The sequence below is a fragment of the Phyllopteryx taeniolatus genome, chromosome 22 (genome assembly GCF_024500385.1).
Source record: "Phyllopteryx taeniolatus isolate TA_2022b chromosome 22, UOR_Ptae_1.2, whole genome shotgun sequence".
NCBI classification, from domain to species: Eukaryota; Metazoa; Chordata; class Actinopteri; order Syngnathiformes; family Syngnathidae; genus Phyllopteryx; species Phyllopteryx taeniolatus.
In genome coordinates this window covers 7238500-7264862 of record NC_084523.1, presented here as the reverse complement: position 1 = coordinate 7264862, position 26363 = coordinate 7238500, and the positions used below count along the sequence as shown (strand labels likewise).

At 46.2% G+C, this 26363-nt stretch overlaps 1 protein-coding gene and 1 long non-coding RNA gene across 4 annotated transcripts in view; one reads left to right on the top strand and one right to left on the bottom strand.

The window, feature by feature from the left end:
- plxna4 (plexin A4) overlaps positions 1-26363 on the bottom strand; it is a 123542-nt gene that overhangs the window by 35349 nt on the left and 61830 nt on the right. For all 3 annotated transcript variants that reach the window (XM_061761598.1, XM_061761600.1, XM_061761601.1), the window contains 2 exons: positions 7618-7746; positions 1922-2022 (listed from right to left, as the gene is read on the bottom strand). In XM_061761598.1, coding sequence (XP_061617582.1) covers positions 1922-2022; positions 7618-7746 — 230 coding nt within the window. The remainder of the gene's footprint in view (positions 1-1921; positions 2023-7617; positions 7747-26363) is intronic.
- LOC133471738 (uncharacterized) lies at positions 7768-10970 on the top strand. The gene is made up of 3 exons (XR_009786343.1): positions 7768-9549; positions 10554-10646; positions 10716-10970. It is a non-coding gene; the product is annotated as an uncharacterized LOC133471738 (long non-coding RNA).

The window sequence follows — 26363 nt, the reverse complement described above, 5'->3', positions numbered from 1 at the left end:
GGCGTATGCTTGCATGCATTAAAAGTCAAAAGGAAGAAGGGAGTGTTAAGGGCCACATAAACGCTGAGTGCTTGTCAAGGACAATGACTTCACGTATGCACACACATACACAGCACCCACTCCTGTTGATTTCCTCCCTATTGATTGCCTTTCTCCTCTTCCCCTCGGCTCTCGAGACTCCCATCGCCAATCTATAGAGTAAATAAAGCCTTTGCTGCTTGAGAGCGAAGAAAAGGCTGTTTGCGCTCAAGTTCGGCGAGGTGATTTCAAGGTTGATTGGGAAACAGCAACACAACTATCCGGGAGAACACTTTGAAGCAGCGAGGCGCTACCCTTCATGCCCCTGCCCGTACCCCTTCTTTAGCTGATGATGACAAGTGGCCAACTGCCCTCAAGACTCCGGGCATACAGTTGACCTCTGTGGCAAATAAACAACTCTGCCAAACATAACCGATTCAATTTTGCACCCTTATCCATTTGCACATTCCGTCCATCCATCCATCCATTTTCTGAGCCGCTTCTCCTCACTAGGGTCGCGGGCGTGCTGGAGCCTATCCCAGCTATCATCGGCCAGGAGGCGGGGTACACCCTGAACCGGTTGCCAGCCAATCGCAGGGCACATACAAACAAACAACCATTCGCACTCACATTCACAACTAGGGGCAATTTAAAGTTGTCAATTGACCTACCAAGCATGTTTTTGGGATGTGGGAGGAAACCGGAGTGCCCGGAGAAAACCCACGCAAGCACAGGGAGAACATGCAAACTCCGCACAGGCTTGATTGAACCCCGGTCCTCAGAACTGTGAGGCAGACGCTCTAACCAGTCGGCCACCGTCCCCATTCGCACATTAAGTGTTCATAATGCACAGTCACTGTTTTCATGACAAATCCATTCAGGAATGTCAGACAGAAGCATACGAAAACCAAAGCAATATTTGCCACAGAAAATAATGTAAATAATGTCCAATTAGTTCATTCCAGATACCCAAAAATATTAAAAATATATTTAACAGCTTCGGATGAACGTGTGGAATAATGCTCACATATGAGCAAAGGTACGAACACATGAGCAAAGGTACAAAAACCGAGTGGATGTAGGAAAACTGGGACAAAATTTCAACAAAAACAGAACCTTGCAAAAAGTAGGGAATACAAAAACCGAGGTTCCACTGTACTTGAAACAGCCTTTCTTTATCTTACTATTCAATGTCAGAAAATGCTAAAATCCTTTGAAATCCATTTTCTAGCCAAGATATAACATGCTGGTTTTTGTTCTGTTTCCTGCTAAATTCTGCTGGTGCTTCTCGCGCTCTTCACACATCTCACTCCATCCTTCTATTTGTCTATTCTTTGCGTCTCGCCCGCCCCGTCTTTCCTTGCACCTCCAGTCTTCGGTCAATATGCTCCTCTCGCCGCCGCGGCGCACATCTCTGCCCTCGCCGTGTCCTCGCAGCGCCAGCAGGGATGGAGGTGCTAAATGCGGGCCACTAACGCACACGCTCACACACACACAGCCACGCTATACCCAAGGGCTAGGACTGACACGAGAAAGCCATTTTCAATTTACGGCGGAGTGGGAAATCAAGCACCCCCCCATCCCCATCCCCGGTAGACAGACGGGAGTTTGACAGCTGGCGGTGAAGAGTGCGAATGCGTGCGACAGATGGAAAGACGTCGGCGGCGGACGGACCGGCTTCAAGCTGAATCGAGGCGTGGCTGGAAAGTGAACAGCTTAGTGTACAAATTGGGAGGTTTACATGCTGCCACCAGGCTGCTACTTTCGATGTTCCATGACCATGCTAAAAATCATCATTTCCCATTGAAATGAATGGAAATGCAAATTCATTATTAATAATAATATTTCAACCTGCAAGTGAAGATACACATGGAAGTCAAGGGACGATTGTCGCAGGACTTACGTGTTGTGCAGGACACACCAGCCGCAGTGAGGGTCTCCCGATCCGAGACATTCGCTACAGGTGGAGTACTGACCGCAGGCCTCCACTGGCATCCTGGAAAGCTGCAGAGAAGCACCGAAAGCAATATTTAAACTCCAAAAAGTCAGGGAATTATGGATGGAAACAGTTTGTCTATGAATAATACCCAATTTGCATTCTGAGAGGAAGATGCCAAATTTTGGACTTTTTAACTACCGCTCTGATTTCTAGCACCGACCGCCTTCGTCCTCCGTTGACCGAGCGCCAAGAGCCGTCGCCTCTTGTTACCACGGTGACAGCATCTGGCCATAACAGGTGGGAAAGGAGAGCCACAGTCGCCGGTGCCCTTTTCCTCCATTTATTTTGGACAGTAAACACAATGAGCGCACTCACACAGGAGCTGCTACCAACCACTGCTCATGCCCAGACACTCCCACAAAAACTCGCCGATGCCCCATGCCACCCCACCAGGCTCCGCCTACTAAAGAACATGTTTTTTTCGATACATTATATTCTTGCAATTTTTTGGGTGTTCAACTACATTAAGAATGTGTTTAAAAAATGTCTTTAAAGCATTTGGGAGGGGTACAAATATACAAAACAAGTCTTTTTATGGGGTCTCTCTACTGTATACTGTGAATTTTCACCTTTCACAGGTGGAGCCGGCAATAATCAAGTCATCCAAAGAGCGGGATAAGACATGGCTGCGTGCGTGTTGGTATCTCCAAAGCACACAGCCTGGCGCGGGAGGCTGTCGGGATGCACGGGCCGACCGTATCTCTTCCTCTTACAGCAAACCGGATCAGTGCCACACATTCACTCGCTCCACATGCTAAATTTCAAGGTGTCTGTTGAACGCGTGACACGGCCCATGTCAGACACCTGATGTAGAAACAAAAAGATACACTCCACCACTTGGCTTTTTCTGTACACACACACACACACGTGCTTACAGCCGAGCGGATTCTGGATTTGCACGGGATGTAACTCCTTGTCAAAGTCAAGAGGAATGCTGCATGTTCTTACATGGAAAACAATGGGGGTGCATCTTAGTATATTGCATGTGTGTGTGAATCAAACAGTGTGTTTTGCCCCCTCCCGCTGCACTGAGGCCTATTTGCAATAGACAGATAAAGGGAATGAGCTTGAGATGGAATCGCAGGGCGAACAAGTGACGCTGACGCTCACTGCACACGAGGGGTCCGACGCTAAGAGGGGAAAAAAGGCCATTGTGTCGCTTCGGTGTGTCTCGGCAGTCTTATCACGGGTGGCAATGAAACCCAAATCTCCCAGCACGCTTGTTGCCGAGAGCAGCCAGACAGAACTGCCGCAAACAATGGCTCCGTATCTTTATAATTTAACACTTGGTCGCTGGCAGATGTGCCCACTCTGGGGCACACATTCAGATGCCCCAAAAAGTCGACTGAGCTCGGCTCTTGATATTATTCATTCAGTGCCGACGTTCCTATCACATGCCATTTTTGGCGTATCAAAAACGGCGGGCGTCTTTGTGCCACTGTGTTATCAGATGATAGCGGGCACAACCAAACGGACAGCGGTGCGTGGCGTTCTTTATTCCCTCCTGTTTTTCAGATGAGCAAATGGCAGCCATTATAGCCCGCACTCTGCCTGCCTCCCTTATGTACAGCAGTCGGAGATGGAATATAATCAGGCTTTTAAAAGAAGGGAGGCCAAGAGCACACTTGAAGTGCACTTGATGCCTTAATGTGCCAGGGAGAGACGTGGCGTAATGCAGAAAAGTGAGGAACATGGAGACAATTCCACTTCATGTTGCGCGTCTGACACAATACTGCTGACCTGTGGCTCAACCCGCAGAGGGAGACGTGATCATCCTTGAAATTGTCTTTATCTCGAACTTGGAATTAAACACATTGCACCTGCAGCAAAGGAACAAAATGAACACGCTGAAAGTGATTCCCTGTCGAAATTTCCCGTTTGAGCCGGCTTGTTATTGCACTGCTTGGCAGCAAGCGTGCAAAAAAAATAAGATGTAAGGGAGTTAAATGTATGCGATGTAATGTACCAACATAATCTACGTGTAGCGCTCATCTCCAATTAAATAGCTCACAGTTACGCTCATTACAGCCGGCGGATCGGCTACAATCACAGCGAAATGATTATTTAGATCAGCGGCGATGGACGGGAATAATACCGGCCAACCCACTGCTAGCATGACGGCACGTCGCAGAGGTCGGAATTAATCACTAGCCACACTTTCGTCAGCACACGCTGACATTAAACACAACCCTACTATTTTGCACGCCACAGTCGTCAATTCCTCTCAAACGCCAGCATGTTTGAAAATCACTCCCAAGCCGCTACTGTATATACTGCACATTCCAACAGACACCATTTAAAGTGCCTCTGATTTATTGGTGTATATGTGCATTTCAGATGTTCTAGTATGCTTTTCCTGACATTTTTGCACTCAGAAACAGCACAGGCCATGGTCTGCAGAGAGCTTGCAGGAGAAGGGTACAAAATCATTTCCAAGGAATTAAATATATCATGGAACTCAGTCATCATCAAGTGGAGAAAATATGGCTCAACGGTTGCATTACCAAGAACTGGACAGCCCTCCAAAATAATAAAAGACAAGAAGAAAACTGGTCAGCGATGCAGTAACAGTGAAGGAATTTCTGGCAAGTGCTGGTTGTTTAGTACATGTGACAACAATCTCTTCTTCATATGTCTGGGATGATAATTTTTTTTATCAAAAACACAACTGAAAGGTTCCAAATTTATGTGGGGAAATTTGCTAATGTCCGATGATACCAAGGTTTTTTTTTAAAATATATATATTATTTGTCTTTGATATGCCAAGTTGTTTGCAATCTATTTCTGTTTCTACATATTTTCTCCTCGAATTAAGGTTTCATCCATCCATCCATTTTCTTGGCCGCTTCTCCTCACTAGGGTCGCGGGAGTGCTGGAGCCTATCCCAGCTATCAATCGGGCAGGAGGCGGGCTACACCCTGAACTGGTCACCAGCCAATCGCAGGGCACATACAAACAAACAAACGTTCACACTCACATTCACACCTACGGGCAATTTAGAGTCTTCAATCAACCTACCATGCATATTTTTGGGATGTGGGAGAAAACCCACGCGGGCACGGGGAGAACATGCAAACTCCACACAGGCGGGGCCGGGGATTGAACCCCGGTCCTCAGAACTGTGAGGCAGACGCTCTAACCAGTCGTCCACCGTGCTGCCTGAATTCAGGTTTGATTAGAAAAAAGAAAACGTGTTTTCTTTATATTTTCTACCATGATTGGTCTTCAAATGCCCATCCTTAGAAAGTTTACCAAAAGAGATACTACTCGACAGTCACATATTTTATTACGGTCGTAAAACAACGGAGACTTTTGACGAGTCTTCACAGATAAAATGTTTGGACAATGACCTTCATCTCAACCATATCAACCATGTCAGACATTCATTCCGCGGGCATCGGCTCATAAAGCTCCAGCGTCTGATTCTGCTTTCAAAGTGTGTGTGAAAGAAGTTTCAGCCCGCATGTATCTGCGGAGGGGGAGAAGAGTTGCGGGAGCACACAATGAGAGGCCATTAAAAGGGAGAACAAAAGGTAAAAACGAGTTAGCCGACTCGAACGTCGTCTCTCCTTGCCGGCTTGACACGTGTCGCCGCCTGTGTTCCGCTTCCTTGTTAGACCCAACTGGGACGCCACATCTAAACACCTTCACCAGTCGAGTAGAAATGAAAGAATACTGATACTAAACAGCTTTGGTGCTGCCTCAAATTAGTTGTCGGATTTCTCTCGGGAGGAGGAAGCGGCGGACTTTGAACGATCTCACCCCAGTATCGTACACATTCTCAATAATTCACACTTACAGATCTGCATTTGCAACACGGAATATCAATAATTGAGCACAAGCAGCGCAGCAGTGAGCAACAGCTTCGACGGCGAATGTGAGGCAGCCCTACGGCTACAAGATAATTCTGCTATGAGGTGCGCTCACTTTTGATTTGTGGCTCATGGAGTTAAAATCTTTGAAGAGAGGTTGTCTGGCATGTTCATCTAGACAGTAAGCAACATTTGGTAGAATTGTCCTTTAAAAAAAAAAAAAAACATAAATAACCTTTATTTATCTAGTTAAGGCAACTGAGAACAGATTACCATTTGACACAGGAAGTCTGACAGTTTAGGGTCATCTTTGCCATTTCCAGATGTTCTTCAAAGAGAAACTAGTCCAAGAGGTTTTGCCTGACTGCTACTATATTTGAAGTACGTATACGAGACAGATGGGCAATGCTATATTACCACAGTTTGAGTTGATGTCATTGCGTGTGGGGGGGGGGGGGGGGGGAGCATGTTAGCAAAGTTTGATCAATAAAACAGGACATTAATTACTCAGTTGCACAAGGTCAGAGCTTGAGCGAATGACCTTTGCAGTCCCATGCTGGACTTTTGCCACAAATGAACTCAACAGAAGCCAGAAGGGGTCTGTGCTGAACCCATCGCTCCTCGCTACAGGCCTGGCATCACTGAATATGAAGAGGACGTTCCAAGGGTGCGCTAAGAACAGCGGGGATGGAGCTCAATTGACCAGCTCTGTTCTCGGCCTCCTGTTGTGTGCTTCTTCTTCGTTCCGTTTTTTAGCTCTCCTCGCGTCTGGGTCCCAGGCCCGGACGCAGCACGGTGCCTCCTCTTATTGACGGCTTGGGCTGTTTTTAATTCTGTTCGCCACATTAGTACTGCGAGTCATTGTTTGCATGTACTTTAATGTTGATCATACTTTTACTTACTACGTTTTGTGAGTTTGTTCCTCCATTGTTGTGTGAGTATTCCCAGAGTTGCCTCCCAAAACACTTCGGAAGGTCCGCGCTTTAACTAGGCTAATAGACTAATTACTCGGAAGCCACTCCCACTGCCAAACTGGACAGCCACAATCACTTCGTGTTTATTTTTCCAATGTGCACTAATTGAAGTGGCTAAATTTGTAACACGATATGGGACGTATGGGAATTGAACACAAAGGGAAATTAAGAAATGGTAATCATTTTAATGCGATAGTGTCTTCTTCTTGGAGCCCAATTATGGCTGCTAAATTCCAAGAGAGGAGAGAAGTAAGGAATCTAATTTTGCTGGTTAACAGATTTGCAGAACTGATAATTGGATTCCGTGACAAAACGGGATCTTAAATAGACCTATTGCACTCATTCCCAGTCTCTCCCTCGGCATTCTCGTACTCTTTCTGCCTTGAGGTCTTTTATTTGGATCTTTAACCCAACTCCAGTCTAATTTTTCCATGTTCTCTACTCTGAGCACTTGAAATGCACAAAAATTCCCACAGACACACTCCAAGGTCCCATTTCCATTCCGGTGTGGACTGATCAGGACCTCTGAGCATAAAATAAAGGGTGAAATGCTGAGTCACATGTGAATACAGCTCGCGTGTCCACAAACTGCGTGGTGCTATTTTTGCCCTGATGGAGGTATCCACAGTCTCTCGGTGCTGGCATCCATTAGGCAGAGTGCTGCCATTTTGCTCAACATTTCACCTTCCAACAGTGTGAACAACACAAACACCTTCCTCTCTCTCCCTTTCATTCACTCCAGCTCGCATCAAATCCTGCCCATGTACCAAGATGGGTTCTTTTGGCCTGCGGCATATGTAAATGAGCATCTTACCTGGTTCTCGGACATGACGTAGAGGTAGTGGTGATCAGAGGAGAAGGCCATGTCGCGAAGGACCGGTCCGCTTTCCACCGTCTGCACTGTCTCGTACTGAAGGGCCCGCGACGAGCTGTCCACTCGGATCTGCAAGGAAACATGGAAGAACATATAATCCAGGAAAAACTGACATTTTACCTTTGATGCCGCCAAAGTCGAGGTGGTACAGCGACCCTACGATAACAGAGGATTGCCCGAGGGATAATCCTAGGAGGGACTTTTGCAGTGGATTTGGGGATTGGGTCGACACAATCACTTCCATCCAGGGAAAGTAAGCCCTCGACACATGGAATGAATGCGATCACAGTCAACAAAAAGGAATGCCTGAAAAGTTCATTAAACGCAAATTGTCTTGTGTGTGGTTGCTTCCTGCTCGGTTTGTTTACCCAGCAGAAAATGCTGCTAATTGTTCCAAGTTCAACCCGATAACTGCAATTCTGCAGCCTCCTGGGCGATTCTGAGTACCTGACGGACTACGCAGTCGTGGGCAGGTGTGAAGCAGAGCCTTATTAAAGTTTTGATGACTGTGCCTCGTTTCTTCTCTGCGGGCTTCGCAGGTAAGCAAAGATAATTGCACGGGAAGCAGATGGTTGCACAAGCAGGTGAGTCCCTCCACGATTAATTACGTTATACGCGTGTGACAACACTCTCCTGTAGTCAGCATAGGGTTACCGCGTCCTCCTCTGCCAGCCTCACGGCTGCAGTTTTTGGAGGTTTTGGGTGTCAAACAGTTTTAATTCAATGGGCAATCAGATAATGCGGAGAGAAATCCATGGTTAATGGCGCGGTTGAACAGGAAGCTCCTGCATATCAATCAATCTGACCGCCGGAACGCAAATGAGCCACAGGAGAGAGCGGCATCTCCAGCAACAAGCCACGCTCGGACTACCGAAGGTAAATAGACGGAATCAAATGTCAGCGAACTAATAAGTAGCAGGTGAATGAATTTTAAAGCAGTCATAAACACAATTTTATAGATGCAAGCTGTGTTTACGTGTCTCCCCTTCAATTCCTCCAAGGCTATTGATCGTGAGCTGCCATCCATGTTTCAATGTCATAATTCATATATACTAACGTTAATGTTTCATCTGCCTACAATCATTAAGGCAGCCACGGTGGTGGTAGCCAACATTATCTGATTCCGTTTCAACGGCAATGAAGGGGATTAGCCGCTCTATGCTAAATGGATTACAATGCTAATCTCTGCTATCACATTAGCACGACACAATAGGCCTCCGCTGCCGGGCTGACTTTATTTTGCCTCCGAGTGGTTGGGGAAGGTGAGCGATCCGTTTGGCCCCTGATTGACGCCGACTAATGAGCGTAAACACGGATGGAAAACACTGACAAGTGCAAGCACACCCAGACTGTGTGGCTGGATGATAATGACGCTCGCCCAGAGGAGAGTGCTCATCCATTGCTCTGTGACCAGACTGTGTGGGAGACACTCTGACCATCTCCTGTATCCCCCTCGTGGCAGTTGGAATAACTACACATGCGTGACTCGCAAAAAAAAAAAAAAAAAAAAAGAATATATTACTTTCCAGGCCTTCAGAGACTAAAAGTGCAGAATGTGTGACATACTGACAACAGAACAAAAAAACTAATGACACCACTTGTGCAGATGGTCTTTTTTCAGCCTTCAATGGGAATAATAATGTTTCATCTGACTCTCTGCAGGTCTAGCAGCTAGCAGAAGGAGCGATGCTGTCAGTGAAGCCATTCCGCTGCGAAAGCCGCGGGATTACCCTCTCGCTGCCTCCACATTTTGGCAGCGAATGCCACAAAAGGCACATAGGAAACTTCCTCGGACTCTACGCGTAATCAATTTGCCGCGGGCTCCGGCGCGACGCTGAGCCGACAACCAAACAATAACCGTAGAGAGGAATGGTGAGCTTGCTCGGCAATGGAATATGGATTCTGTGGGGCTATAGTCATAGAGTTAAGCAGTGTGCTAAGCGTGGCGCAATGGCGGATAACACCTCCATGTTTGGAACACACGCCGGAAAAAGCGCTGAGTAAAGTGTCATTGTGCTCTGACCTGCGGTCGTGCAACTGCAGAGAGGTGTGTGGGCTGGGGGGAAATGTCTTGCAAGGTCTTGGCTGGGAAAAGGGAGGAATGTGACCCAACCTCCGGAATACCGGTGCACACATGCGTCTGCGCTGTGGGAAATTGCATTAACCATATCCTGGTCAGCAGAGCCGAAAAACACCTGATGGCTGTTCTGAGCATCTTTGTCAAGCAAACACAGCTTGTTAATCAGGTAGACGACGGGGAGGAACACCGACTGTTAAGGAGATGGGGAGAAAAAAAACAACACATCGCCGCCACGACGCGTCTCTTCACACACTCCATTCATTCCGACAGCGATATAATAGTGGTGGTCTGATTGCCAGAATTTGTCCAGCTCTATAAAAATACGAGGGAAAAAAGCCTGGATCTATTTCACAACGTCAATCATCACTGGAACAAACACTCTGCTATACTGCCAACGTGTGGCTTCAGGCAAGATGGACACGTGGCTGATTTGACGTTAATCTGAGGGTATTAGCGCCAATGTGTCACGCTATTGCTTGAGAGAAATAAATATTGTATTTACCGCTAAAGCTGGGAGCAAGTGCTGCAGGTGATATGTCAATAATTTTGATTGCACTATACACTGTACATAATTTTGTTTTAGCTTGCTATACTGCAGTTAGGACAGCACAAGACAGGAGAGTGTGTTTCAATGTCATTGTCATTGAATAAATTAACGACACCGCCATTGTGGAAGCTGAGAGGAAAGTATGACCTTTACGGCTATTATTTGTGAACGGCAAAACAGAGGTGGGAAAAAAAGAAAACATCTTAACAGGCAGGTACACTGCATGCGAACTTCTGTTTGCCCACCCAGGTTTTCATCACCTCTCATCTGGGATCTGACACCACGCCAGCGAGAGCTGCGGGGGAACCCCCGGCTCGTTGACTGACCGCCGTGGCATTCAAGGTGTGCTAGTAGTTAGCCCCCAGGTGCGTGTGGCCTGCTAATCTAACCTCCTCCCACTGCTGAGAACAGCGGAGAAGGAACCAGAGAGTTACCGTGAGGGCTGATGGTGTTGGACGTGAAAGGGGACATGTGTCTGGAGGCTTCCCAACTCATTTCTTCCTCAGCCTCGCCCTCCTTTGGCTCCAAAGAGGTGAATGGCAGGGCCGCCTGTTATCGCTGCCTCGGGAGTAAGTGGCGTGGGGTGTTTCACAGCTCTCCTTCTTGTGCCTCTATCTCCTTCCAGCACAGGTGTCAGTTTGAGTGGACCACCTGCAGGTGCATGGATGCTTCGGCCCGGAAGAATTATGGACTTTCCAAGTATTATTCTCGTTTCCATCTTGCTGAAAAGAAAAGTAGTGGAGCACGTTTCTTTAAGTCATTAAATTGACGTGTTCCGTTGTGCCAAATTCAAAGTTTGGCTTGTTGTTCTTGGAGTTGGCCGAGACACAGAGGACATTTCGGACAATTTTATGCTTCCAACCCTGTGGGAAGAGTTTGCGGAAGGCCCTTTCCGTTCCAGCATGACTGTGTCGCGGTCCATAAACACATGCTTGCTTGAGTTTTATGTAGAAAAACTTGAGAACGCCATCAAACACCTTCGGCGTGAAACAAGAATGGAGATAACAAGCCAGAGAGGGCTCTCACTTCTGGATGGCGAGAACTAAAATTCACAGAAACACTCCAAAACCTCACTTACCAATATATTTCAGCGTGTTTGATCCCCCAGACTTCTTCTGTATAATCTGCACAATTCCATCACTCAGGTATGTCTCATTCTATGCTATTTCCCCTATTTGTTTACCCAATACCACCCTTTTATTGCCTCATAGGAGCCACAGCAGGATGTTGGAGGTGGCAGGTAGCGGTCCTCGTTTGATACTGACAAATATCTAGCCTGGCTGGGAAAAACTCATTTTTCTTTCAACCCAGTTATTTCCACTGCAGTTCCTCTTTTTTCTTGAGACCGATAAGAGGCGCTGCTGGAGGCAGCAGCAGCAGCAGCAGCGCCGGGCTGGGCCGACGGAGAAGGCAAGGGCATAATTTGAGCCGCGTATTGCCACCTGTGTCTCGATTAGTGGAGCAACCTGGTGGCCCTGCTCCAAGAGTGGCACGCAGGCCATTATATTTTTGTGACCGCAGGCCACTGTGTGAAAGTTAAAAGGCTTTGGGAGCCATTAAACAAGTCAACACAGTTACCCCCACTGGAGTATCGCAGGCACCAAATCAACCCTTTGTGTAGAATCAGGAGTCGACCTTTCAGGCGACACAGCAGTCACAGTTTCTGGATGTCGTCGTTCCTTGAGCAGCACTACTGACCTGCTCGCTGGAAGGCTGCGTGGGTGTCTTTTCACGTCCATCCATTGAGTTTATGTACAGTAACTTGCTCCAAATATGATTCGGCATATTGGACTCGCACTAGCGATCCCAACGCCTTTCCACAGGCGGTCTCGGTCCAAAATGTTTGAGTTCAGACCAAAAATGCAACTCAAAATACCGTTTTGCTTCCCATGTAAGCAACAACGGAAAGCCCAGCGTTCTTTCACCCTGACTACATCCTGCCTCCCCCGTCGCCACTTTGATGGAACATAACGAGAAGAGGATCAGATTGCCTTTTGAACTAGAATCCGTGACCCATGATGACCTGGAGATGCGCACATCGAGAATAGGAACAGGAATGTTGTATGAATTTGAGCTCTTCTGGTGACGGACTTTGATCAGAAAACACCCCCGATGCCCGTCTTCATGTAATGATGTCTCCCCATAGGTTTATCTCCATCAGACCATCAATCAGCAGCTCACTCAGACAGGATGCTGAGTCGAGCTCAGCCTGATAATGACCGATTGACATCCTAGCATCAGCTTTAGTTGGAAGGTGAGGGCATGACTTTAGACCCTCAGCCCCCCAATTGCAGACTATCTCTGCCTTTAACTGCTTATCGCTCTGGCCTCTTGTCGCCGCTCGATACTAATTTTCAGCGTGTTCACCAGGACGTCAGTGCGGTTCATCGAGTTCAAAGGTGCGATTGACTTCAATGAAGATAAACATTCACGCAAAAACGCTCAAAGAAAATGTTGAGAAAATACACACCATCCAATTTATGCCGTTGAACAAATTTAGAAGACAAAGTTTACTGAAGAGTGATAGAACAGGGAGAGTCTGTGTGTGTGCGTGAATAATAGATGGGAAGCCGAAAGCCCAGACGCTGTCTGAGAGCAGCATGGATCCTATTACCACACACACTACCATCAACACAACGCGCACACACACACACACACACACACACACACATGGTGTACACACAGAGTCCCAGTGACATTTGTGCACCAATTTCTAACATTGCTATCCATGAACGATCCTATTTTTAGTATAATCAAGGCTTTTACATGGAGCACACATTAACATGAGGTACTAACTCATGTTAACCATTTAGTAGACAGGAAAAGCATTTTGAGAATAATGAGAGAAGTGTCTGCCTATTTCTCCTGTGGCTCGATCAGATGTACACACATGAACAAGCAGTTATCATCTGCCTTGTGCAAGTGCGAGGTCTACTTTCTTATCCTCACACAAGACAAAAATTATATGACGTTATGATTAACATACTATATATTTTTTTATTTGGTTTGTGGTACAACAGTAGCTAATGTAGTGGCTCGTACTCTATGTGCATTGTGAAGCTCCCGCGCAGCCACAAAGTCATTAAGTGCCTCGCTTGTGCAAATTTGTTAGTAGTTGGCCGCCTCCCGTTCACTGGCACACGCCGGTGATTTATGATTTTTGCCTCCAAAGTTTCTAATTAAAAAGCGAAGCCCCTCGTAGCCAATTCCTCAGAGAGAAGCAGGTGTGAATTCCTGTGTTCTCCGTGCGTATATCCCCCTGTCGCCTGCCCCGAGGCCACTTGATTCTTCTTTGTATCCCTTCCTCAGCTCCTCTTTTTTCCTGTTTTGACTCCGTTGTTTAACAGACTGGCACACCGCATCGACTGTTTGAGCCGTTTCCCCCACTGAGGTGCAAAATTGCATTGCTGGCACAGCGGCGGGCGGCAGGTCGGATTCAAAGCGAGGCAGAGAGTGATGAAATGGAGAAAAAACAAGGGGAGTGACTCCCAAAGGCATGTGTTGATTCACCAGGCGAAATAACAACAGAAAGAAAAAGAAAAAATCAACTGTGAGGCAAAATAGTTGGAATGCATTCAAGCCTTCAAATACAAATGCCTATTACTAAAATTAGAAACTCGTTATCAAGGGCGCATATGAGTTTCACGCCAGTACATTACGCCACAGCACATCAGCAATGTATTGTGCATGACAACGGAGGCGTCACGATGTAGCTCAAATGAGCAAGCATGTTGTTTCAGCACGGTTGCTTATCTAATCACAAAGATAAGCCCACAAATCAAGGAGCAAGCGTGCAAGTGTGCTCCCGATGATACTCCGAAAGGCTACATTTGAAGGGTGTTGCCACATGCTCTACGTATGTATAATGTTGTGTAAAGTAAAACATTGTGGATGTACAGTTCTGTCTTTCCAGCCTCAATATTGCATTCTTACCAATGACACATGTCAAGCAGGTAAACCAAGTGAGCCACAATGACAAAAACCTGCCGCACGCTGGATAGAGGGGGGCTGTAAGCTTCGCTAACGCTTGAAGACAGATAAAAGTGAATTCTTTCTCTGGGAGAGACACACACAGACACAAAGAGGAGAGAAAGAAGTCTAAGAGGATATTCCGTGAATGGGGACTGTCAGCTGGCGTTGTGCAGAAATCCTCTTATACCTCCAAATTTCAATTAGGTGGGGAAGCGCTCCACTCGGGTGCGCCTCGCTCATTGCGGTGCCGCGAGTACAAGGTGAACGAGGAGGGATTTGTCACGCCGGCGACAGGCCCGCTCCACCTACATTATGATTTAAAGAAGAAAAACAGACAGCGTGCTCCCTCAGCCGACTGCCAACTGCATTTTGAGCGACAACGGCGCCGCACTGCACGCCACTCCAGTGTTCAGCCAGCGCTGTCGCAATTGGGTTTGTTCCGCCGCGTGGAGTTTGAACTTCGCCTGGCGTCCGTGTGACAGCCGCAATTACGCCGTGCGTCAGCCTCTCCATACCGACGCCGACTTACTGTAATTACAACACCCCACATTTTCACGCTGCGTTTTCACTGCATTTGAACCCCGACCGCCACCGTTGCCCTTGCAATAGTAGAACGTGTGTGTGTGAAAACATAGATCAAGTGCGAGCTGTCCAATTGATTGTTGTTGCATGAAGCTAATAACAGCCCGATGCAGGCATAACCACCAGAGACATGGGTAAAATCCGCTACTGAAACGCTACATGAAGCCACGATTCCAAACCTTTTACAGTTGTGGGCTGAGGCTCTATTCTTTTCAGTGCATACATTCAAGAAGTTAAGTTTCTCTCCAAGTAACTGTCAAAATATCCGTTTTACACTAAGTGAGCGTGAGAACAGCCGCACTCAAATTATTACTTTTGACGCAACAGAAAGTGAAATTGGCGAACGCTCGATATTGAAGCTTCCTTTCTCAGTTCCTCCTTCTAAACGTCCGACCAAAAGGCATCATAGCGCCCACGACTCTTGACCCTTTGCACATTCAAAGCAATGGTGACTTTGCCACACATCTAATTATGTGAATGCAAGTCGCAGTTTCTGCAACTCTTGTCTGAACGGGACAGTCGAACAAATATTGACTCTACTGTCGAGCCCATTAGCCAGGGAAGCTCTACTCTTTCTTATTCCCTTCACTTTCTATCCTTCCCTCTTTCCCAAAACTTCACACTGTTGTTCTCATCCTCTCACCTTACACCACTCATATCAATCCCCCCCCCCCCCCCCCCCCCCCCCCCCCCTCCCTTTACTCTGGTCCCAGCTTCCCAGCTGGCTTTCATCCTCCCCAGGTTAGATTACTGCAAAGCACTGCCTGTCTGCCAGCATTCCTGAAAGCTTTTCATCTCTGCTCCGATTCATCTGGGGGGGAAGATGGAGTGAGCCAGGGAAAGAGAGAGATTCCAGAACCCTTCCGTGGCTAACCTGCGCGGTGCACTGCGGTAAGGGGGCTGATGGGAAATATCCGCAGCTCAGAGGGACAAAGCACGCATGTGATACAAAAAAGGATGCGCGCACACAGGAGTGGGAATATAGTCGAAACATGCATGTTTAGTCAAGACACCACGCTACACACGGCGTGACACGAGTCAAACACTTTTCCCACCAAAAAGATTAGGAAAGCGGCTGTCTGCCATGTTTCCCACAGACGTGTTTGTCCAAAAAGCCAAAGCCGGATCGACTCTGGCAGAATACAAACGAGGAAGATTGACGTGAGATCCCTGTAGCAAACTTCCTGAAAATGCAACTCGGAAAAAAGAGGATCTGGGGGCTCTCCGTGACTAGCAATAGCACGAATTGGCGATTAGTCACTCAGTTTGCTAAGAAGATGATTGCACCTCTGAGAGAGGCATCAAGTTGAGCCATGTGACTATTGATGATACAGTGCCCTCAAAACATTGAGGGCATGCTCCCCTAAAGGGCTATTTATGGACCTGACAGTCTTTCCTGACCCGGATCACCCTGGCCCTTTCATCTTCCTGCTGTCACTGCTTTATGGATGTACAGCCTCGGTCTTGGCATTGACGCTGCGTTCGTAGGTGTCTGTTGGAAAGATAACACTCTGCTACAACAAACTAACATCCCATTCATCGCCGAGCGCCGCATGTCTTTCATCATTCCAATGCAGAAAGTGTCGCGCATAATGACTAAATCATCTCTTGTGTTACTATCACGTTCACGTTCAGCGTGAGTGTGACGCCCGGCTGATTTATCTGCTTTCTTAGGCGCCCACTTGAGCCGAACGAGCGGGTTTACGACGTTGTGCAGATGCACGTTGTTGGCCGGTGAGACAAAGAGCAGCCTTCTACGATAAGCGACCATCGCACAAATCGACATTTGCGAAACCCGAGCTCGGAGGCGCTCCGTTGCTGCGATGGGGCCGAGGAAGCTACGAAAAAATAAGTCATCAACTGAAAAAGCCAAGAAGCAGCACGCACATTGTCCTCAATTATTAAGAAACAGGCTAGTTCTATTTAATTTGTGCGTGGTGGACTGTGAAGATAGGATGTTTGCATGCTGCTCCACAGAAAATTAAATGACACGGTTCATAGTTGGGATGCTTGAACGACGAAAGAACTGTGAAGCCAAGGTGCACATGCACATGAACAATTGAAATGCACATTAGTCATGTTATTAAGTCTAACACGGTTGTGCTGTACGTCGTTTCTTGATGAGACAGTCAATTGGGTTGTGTTTTGCTGCAAGTTTCCTCGTTCTCCTTTCATTTCCTTTACTCTGCTCGAAAAACGAATTTCCACTTGCCGCCATCTGAAAGCATGTGTGTGTGTCCAGGGTGTCTACGTCCAAAGGAGGTGAGGGCTCAAGGACTGTAACAGGTGTGAGGATTAGTCTTCCTATCCTCCTGCAGCTCTTTAGCATTTTAATGAGGCAGGGGGGTGTGGGGGTCACAGGGGGTCTTTCATCCGCCCCAGCCAAGTCTGTCTGGGTCTGGGAGACAGACTGTGGCCATGGGGGGGTTCACGGATGATTCTAATAATAGGTCGCAGCCATTGAATGTTAGCGTAAGGTGAGACAGGTGTGTGTTTGTGTGAGAAATAGGTGAGTGCGCTAAATATCACAAGTGTGTGTGTGTGTCTCCCCCATCCCAGAATAAAAGAGCAATTTGGGCCTTTCCTACGGGCATTCCTCCAAAGCTGCGCCGGTATGCCGTCTGATAACGGAACGGGCACACGTGGATTAACTTTCTATTGAAGGAACAGTAATTACCTGCTGATATGAATATTATTATTAGCCCTACTGGGAAAAAAACCCCACACAATTTTCTTTTCAAAAAGGCAGCCAAGAGTGGGAAAAGGGTGAACTCAGCGGGAGCTTGATGACCTCACCCTGGCTTTACAAAAGACGACTAATACCGCTGTAGCCAGTTCTGGGATCGTATTGTTTTAGGATTAAACGAGGAATGCCTTGGATTCATTGTTACAATTCTGGCCATTGAATGTTGTCTTGTAGCAATTAAGGCTACTTGACTGCAATCAAGTTTGTGGTCCAAAGAAGAACAACACGACGTCTGCTGTGCTACATCCAAGCTATGACGATTACTCCAGGCAGTATTATTCTGTTCAAGACCAATCCCGAGACGTTAGCTTGAAATCACGACTTTGAACTTTGACTTCTGTTTATTAAACAATGGTGAGATACGGGCATGAAACATGGCAGAAATCTATATTTACCTGACTTTTAGGCTCCAGCTATCCCATGACCCGAGTGAGTGAGGATAAGTGGGATAGAAAATGCTATGCCATGTGCCGTCATGTGCGTCTGCCTAAAAATGTCCACATTTCGGCCTACAAGAACTCCACTTCGAACTTGAGAAACATACAGAAAGGCTGTTTCAGTCTGCGTTGGCAAAATGTAATGTTCCGTGGATTTGAACCAGCAGGTGAACCGCAGCACGTAAATGCAAATTGCAGTTTCTCTTACTCAATTAGAACCACTGGAATTCGCTGTTCTTCGCTGTAGAAGCAAATGTATGAAGAGCACTGAAGATAAAGGTTCAAGTTGGAAGACTTTTTTTTTTTGGGAGGAATGAAACAGAAGGTTACTTTTTACCTTTACTTGAGTCATATTATTCTATAGTAATTTTTTTTGGCAACTCTACACACCTCTGGATATGGGCCATTGAAATCACTGTACTCCAAAGCACAATGACATTTCGCCTGCAAAGCTAAAACGCGGGACAAAAGTCACTGTCACCGGGCTGAAGGAATGGACAGAACTCTGTCGAGCCAAAAAGGCCTCAGACTTGTGATCAAAGGTGCAAGGCAAAGACCCGAATCGGCGTCTGAAACGTTCTTTTCTCTCTCTCTCTCTTTTTTTTTTTTTTTTTTTACAGAATCCACAAAAAAACTCTGCCTCAAAGCAAAATCAAAGCCACAGCCGGGTGCCTGAGCGACTCTTCTCAATTGGACAAAAGCTCTGTCAGTCATCCCAGGGGGGTCAGGAGGGTGGTCAAAACTCAAATAAGGGTGGGGACAATGCTTCTCCGGCACGCATACACTCTGAAAGAATCCGTGGCTAATCAACCTTTGGGGAGAGGGCGCATAAAAATGTTGAAGTGACGGTCTGTGTGAGTCAGAATGCCAGTGACGCCTATTCAACTGCTTATAATGGAGGAGTCCATGAAGAGGAGTCATTGACACACACTGACGTCCAACTTCACGGTGCTTTTTTGCCATTGAGCGGGCCGGAACGAGCGCTACAAAAACACTCGGGCGTCAGGCTACCAATGGCTGAGGAGCGCCGCCGGGTTCTCAAGACGCTGACCTCGAGGCGTGGAGGGGCAGCGAGCACAATTATGACCGTCACCGGTGCTGTACAATAGCAGCGGCACCAGCCTCGCTGGTTCTCACGCAGACGTCCGACGACCTCGGACGCAGCTGTCGAGCTGATAAAAAACATAAAAAAGCTGATTTCCTCCAGACATCAGTCGCTTCTTACTTGATGGATGCTGATAACGAAATAGTTCGCCCTCAGATTCGTCCCTTAGTCCGAATTATACTTGCGCTACATATGCATGATGTCACTGTGTGACTAATTATTATTCGTTCGGTCTTGTGTGTCCAGACTGCTTTGCATTCCTCGCCGCCGATGAAAGTGGGAATTGTGCGTGTATTTGTGTGTAATTAATTGGATATATTTGTAATTAGAGGGGGAGAGCCGCATGCTCGGGCTGCTTTTGTTTTGCCTGTTGTGCCCGACTACGGCACATGAAAAGTAAAAACTGATTAGGCACGACACTAATTACGACGGTATTATCCAGGCTCTCTCACTTTGTGTTATTATGTGCACGCGTGTTGTTAGAGGCCGCACATACTACCCGGCACGATGCCGGAACACCATAGCAACCATTAGCTTGAATGCAGAGCTGCAAATAAACAAGTGCGTGCGTGTCAAGTGTGAAGAAACAATGTACAAATGACATTGAACTTTGTGGATTGGGATTCTATTTGGATTTTTCTTTACCTTGAGCTTTTTTTAAAAATATATTATTAGTTTAAAAAAATAAATAAATAAATCATACTCAATGCACTACTGTGCACTCAAAATACTGGCCTTTACAAACGAAGGACAAACGCATCCTTTGGCGACAATGAGCGAGGGAGCAGCGAGTCAACCAGGCAGCCATTGAAAATTGTTCAATAAGCCACTTAGCTTGGTCTCCAGATTGGAGCTGTGCAAATGAATGAGAGGCAGCGCGGTGAGCGGTGCTTTCACTTATCTTTGCTTCTTGCCTGGCAGGGAGGATCGCTAATGAATCCGTTGTGTGCATGTGTGTGTGTGTGTGTGTGTGTTTTCAGAAATTTCAAATTCCCACAACCACATGCGTGCACTTCAAACTCTGCCTAAAATTCCATCTGATTAACACTCAGCACCACCCTTGTTGGTGTTAATAGGCTTTACCTACAGCTGCTTTTATTCAAACAAACATGAGACCAAAATGTTGATTTGGATTTGATTAAATTTGTTTTGACAATGCCTAGTTAAATATGTAACTTTTTGTACATGTCACGGATCATTTGGTGTGCCCTTGGTGCAATAGAAGAAGTTGGGGGACCGTGGGTGTTTTCCTTTTCTGTTTATTTGCTAATTGGTTCAAAATGCTGCTGCTCGCCTCTGAACTGGAAGACGTAAGAGGGAGCACGTAACTCCTATTCAAGTATGTTTTATTTGTATTTATGTACAGCACTTTGTTTCAGCTGAGGTTGTTTTCAAAGTGATCTAAAAATAAAATTGAGTGAAGTTCTTCTGTCTGTCTTGAATTCCTTAATGGACGCATGCTAAGCTAAATGCTAAGGATATCAGGGCAAGTCGGCGAAAACGTCGCAATTGTATTTTCTTGAAGCGCGACACCCTGGTCCCACAGAAAAGGAGGAATGGCCTCCCTCTGGACCCTTCTCTCTATCCCCACATCCCTCTATCACACGGCTGGGATAACCCTGCATCGCCATGGCAACAAGGACTTGCTGCTGCCGCGGCATCCGAAAGACGGACAGATGGAGAAGGTAGAGGGAAGAAAAGGAGAGAGGGAAAGAAGTGTGCGTCTGACGAAGGTACAAGGAGAGCAACATCGAGTGCGTCTCCAAAATTCATTCGCACTTGAAAAATCAATATCCACTTGTCCTAGTGCTTCCCTTTTCCCGAAAAGTCCCTCACCAGCCTGCTTTTATTCCCTCCGCACTCAGTCCTATACTTTTGTTTCCCCTTTCCCCTCACTGTCCATGCCTCCTTCACTCCCCATGCACAATGAATTAGTAATGACACTCTTGCAAGTCCACAGTGGTTACAGAATGGTAATTATGAAAATGTCAATCCTGCTTACGCTGGGAGAATGAGAGAGTGGCCATTAATGTCGACGACTTCTGCACTTTGTTGGCCTAATGGGAGGACGAGCGCTAATTCGGCTACTTTGGCATGTTTCACGTTTCAGTGGACTTCGAATCATTTCGGTATGGATTATTTGGGTTCTCGTTGTACAAAGTTGAAGAGGGTACCATAGTAAGCGATACGTGCCACACTACTTATTGGCATCCTGGTTTATGTTAGCATGTAGCACTAAAGCATTTGACGTTATGTAGTTGACACACTCCACATCAGAATTTACAGGTACTGATCCGATCACATGGACGGAAATCGGGGCAGATCAAGTAATTTTCATCTGATCTGTATGGGCTTTTGCGCTGGTTAGCAAATCGTTGAGGAAAAAGAGGCCCAGAGTGAGATGTGAAACATTTTGCTTGCACTGCCGACAGTCGGGCCAATCCAAAAGATAGGACAAACTGAACTAAGTCTGCAAATCTGCACAGACCCCACGAGGACATCCCTAGTTCCAAAACAAATGAAACCACTACACACTGAAAAGTGTAGCTCTTGATGGCCATCTATTCTTCCCCTTTGAGTTTTTTTTTGAATCAGGCTAAAAGCTAATATGATCTCTCATAAACCCACATATCTTTATGAAATGAAAAGCTAAGATGGGAGGCATGCAATAAGGTCAAAATTAACAGTATATCTGTGTCTTTAGATTCCCAAGTAAACGCAGGGCTGTCACACTGATGTACCAATCTGACCTGAGCAGGTCCAGCATGCTGAAACTCACATCAGCCTGATAAAGATGTTCATAAAGGATTTATATTGGCTGTCACGCAGTGTATAGATTCTTATCTGGAACATACAGATGCCAGCGCAATGCGCACGTAAACATGTACAGGTACCTGCTCTCATTCATCTTCACAATTTATGCCTCCAATCCCTCCAGACCCCATCACTCACTCACTCACTCACTCCCGTGATCTCGCCGGCTGATTCCGGTTGTGATCTTCAGGGTATTGGGTGACAAGAGGAAATCACACTGATAGCATCAGATTCAGGAAGCTTCCCTCACTAACAAACAAACCCGAGCCTTCCATTACTGCAACATGCACCCGCCACCAAAATCTTGGACGCCTACTATCCAAACAGATAGAAAGACATTTTCTGACACCGCCAAATGGCATATTTAATTATGCCATCTATCATGCAGTTTTAGTCAGAGTGAACAAAATCAACACATTGCACAGATGGTTGAAATCTTGAACAGCCGACGTTAGCATGCACTGGATAGAAACGGCTAATGTGCTCTAATGAAGAATTTAGAACAAGTAGACGCTCCTACGCGTTCTCCTTCGCTGCATTACATAACACATGCAGTAATAAAGCGGCTAATTAAAACAAATGCACGGCGCTGGAGCAGCTTTTTACGAGAGCCCTCGCCTGAGTGTATATACAATAAAGTTTGACGCTAAGTGGAGGTGGGAATGAAGAGGCACAGGACCTATTCATTAACAAAATCCATTAGTGTAAAAAAAAAAAATATGAATGGAAGATAAACAAAACGGCAAAGGCTTGGCACTCACTTGAGTGTCAAAATGCTTGTGCGTGGTTTTCAGGAGGCTTAGGAAAGTTATCGGCGAGCATTATCGGGCGCCACTCAAGGTCGCCGTGCTCGACTTTAATTAACGCACGGCGCCAGAGGGAGGCTCCACTGATACGACGAATTCCGAGAGCACTGTTGCAGGCTGGCTGCACACAAGATGCGCCGGCAATAAATCACACTAACTCTTTTGCAAGAGTTCACGTGCCACATAAATCAAATTCACATTTTATGGAGAGGAACTCTATTTACATGCCGAAGTAGCAACAACACTTGCAAACTAGTATTTAACTCAACCTACTTGCATTTATATCTGTCCACCAGATGGCGCTACATTTCTATATTCAAAGCAACATTTCGCACCTTTTCCTGTTTTGCGCAAGGGTTCCTCACAACTGAAATGGCTGAAACTTGAGTTCCTGCTAACCCGAACCCTCGCAATACCTGACTCCCACGTCACTCACCGGGCTATGCCCCGCCTTTTAAAGCCACACACATCAAAGTCATATATTATAGTGTGACCCCCGAGTGAACAATAACGCAACCTGCACCTCACATACACATTTTGTTGTCACGGAAAATCAGTTTTCATCTGATTACTCCATTAAACGATAGGATAATCACTAGAATAATCAATTCTAAAAAAATATTTGTTTTTAAACAAGTGTTTAGCTTACCTACAATCATTAACGTAGACACATGTCCTTAATTTTTTATACGATAGTCAACATGAAATCTGATGAAAGCACAACGCCAATATTCACAGTTTGTCAGTACAATTTGCAACACAGGGCGAAGTGGGAATAGCGAAGGCAATACAAAAGGATGCAAAGTAAATAATTCAGACATGAGGCTTTGTACACAGTTGTCAAACACAGCGACAGATCTTAAGATCCCCTTAACGCCTCTGACCTACACAGTGCTGCCTCCTTCGCCTTCTCCTTCTCACTGTTGTGCAAGGCAAAAGACTATGAAGACACACGTACAAACACAGCCAATTAGAAGTAAACTATGGTGCAAAACTAGCAGTTCAAGCCTGTAGTTAACAAAAAATTGAGGAAGGGGGGAAGAATGTAAACACGACGACAGCGAAAAAGAAACAAAAGGAGAACAAGAGAAGAGCTAAAAGGAACTTGCAGACTAAAAGTGGCCGTGGCGTTACTGCAATGCAGTTTCATCACGCAACAGCACAGCACAAAATGACACCAAAGGAATGCGGGAAGAACAACAGAGGGAGAAACGGAGGTGAGCGCCGATGCCTCCAGTGCACGGCCGTGAATGTCCGCTGCATGATTTATGGCCAGCATTGTGTCGTGGTGTAATTGGCCGCTGGCTACTTCTTCTTCTTCAACTGCTTCTTGTTGGTGTTAGTTGCGCAAGAAGAGCAAAGCTAAAAACATTGAGCCGGCCTGTACTGAGCCCTGTAAATGATGCTTTAGAGCAGGGGGTGTCAAACCGTTATGACTGTGGACCCATATAAATGAAAGATGACCTCATATACTGTAATTACAGTATACACAACACACCGATGAATAACCAGTTTTGAAACCAGAAGCCGATAAAAACATGTTTTTCAACTATTACTATTTCTTTTCAAAGTGGGATTGGTAACAAAAAAATGCTTGCAAATATCTCAATGGCATTACACCACAAAGCAATTAGCAATTTTGATTTGCTTTTGCGGGCCACATAAAATGATGTGGAGGCCCGGATTTGGCCCCCGGGCCACCAATCTGACACTGTGCTTTAGAGGCATTGTCATCGAAATGTGTCTCATATTCATACAAATGGCTTTCCGGCCTTGTCATACATAAACTCGTACCACATACAGCGTGACTAGAATTGAACTAAAACTAAATGATGTAACAATTAGGAATTGAAAATTATACCGTTATGCATGGCCAAAAATAGTCGGACCCTTGCCATTCCGGAGACTAAATGCACCTAACAATAGCTTCCAGTGGAAGGGTTAATATCACTATAAAGTGCCTTCGGTGTCCTCCTCAGAATCATGAAAAATGGAGCAGAATAATGAAACTTTCAGGTCTTATTATAAGTGGCCAAACATTGGTCTCGCCAAGACTTGACTGTTCTTTTTTGAAGGCAATAATAGAACAAAGGTGAGGGTGATGACGCAGCGCTGAGCAAACTTAAGTGACGCCTCATCAAGGTGCCGTCGGGGTCAGCTGATGTCGTCTCAATTTACTCCCATGTGACATCAACGCTGCCAGGTTGACATGAAGTTATTCGGGAATTTTCCACAATATATTCCCAGGCTGTTTGTGTATCGTTTAAGGAGTTCAAGATCACTCTTGACAGATTGAACTCTACGATGAACGGTTTTGATGAATGAATTTGGTGGGCACCACGGCGGAGGTCCCGAGTGAGATTTTCCTTTCGGGCTGCTAAGTGACACTGCTTTTTGTGAGCGAGAGACGCGCTTCAAACGGACGCCTTGTGTCTTTTATCTTCCCATTCATGCAGCGCACAAACACACACGCACTACAATGAGATGAAAGGGGAAGATGACAGCAAATTAGGTCATCACCAGCCCATTAAAATGGCCGTAATTTGGATTCAAGGGAGTGCGCCCGCCACTACCTGTTACAAGAGACACACGCCCTCCAGTGGCCAAGATAATAATGACCCTGCTTTGTGTACTTGCCCTGTGCAAAGCAGGTGTTCCATTCAAAGACAGCGTAGTACAACAAAACCGGCCCAGTGACTTCTGTTCGACTCATTCCCAAACAAACCGACACATTAAGGCCTCCGGGAAGGGGGGCGGGGCATGTGTCAGTGCATGCGAGCAAGACAAAGAAAGACAGAAAGCAGAGTCGCTCATAACTGAGTGAGTGAGAATGAGTAAGACGTGCGCTCCTGCCTTCAGGAGTAGAAAAAGACAGCAGGAATGAAACATGTAAGGACACATTTACCTAAAATGAAAACTAGAGTAGTGAAAAGCTCACACACAAAACCTCACAAAGAGCCGGGGGGCTACAACTGCTCTCCCCCCAAACTGTAACCTCTTCAACCCTCTCTGCATCGTAGAGATTTCCAATCATTGCATCGCCGGCGTTGTTGTTCGATGACATCACAGCTTTTGCCCGAGGTAGAGATTGGCATCTACTCAGCTTGTGAGGAAACCGCCTCAATTGCATAATAGATTTTCTATGAGTGCGTAAAAAACAATTCTTAGGATAAAAACCAGATTCTGATGCTCCGAAACATTTTAATTCAACACGAGGTGCGAAATATCCACCAATTACAGCTAAAAAAAAACTTTCTATACTGTAGAGACAGCAACAGATGTCGAGGTCAATAAAGGCAGCCAATGGAAAGAAAACACACACACACAAAGACAGAAGCGCTCCCATCCAAACTTCTGTCTCAGCAACAATGAAAGCGGCGAAAAACTTTGTGCCGGGAAACAGGTGTGGATGAATATTCATGGACGGCGCTTCGCAACCGCAATTGTGCGAGGGAGTGAGTGTTTTGTTGAGCATGTGTCTGGGTATCTGTGTCCTTGCGTGGGTGGCTAAAAAAAAAAAGAAAAAGAAAAAACGGCCATTGCTTAGTGAACGAGGAAAACTGAGTGACTGCAGAAGTAAATATTCATGACTCATAA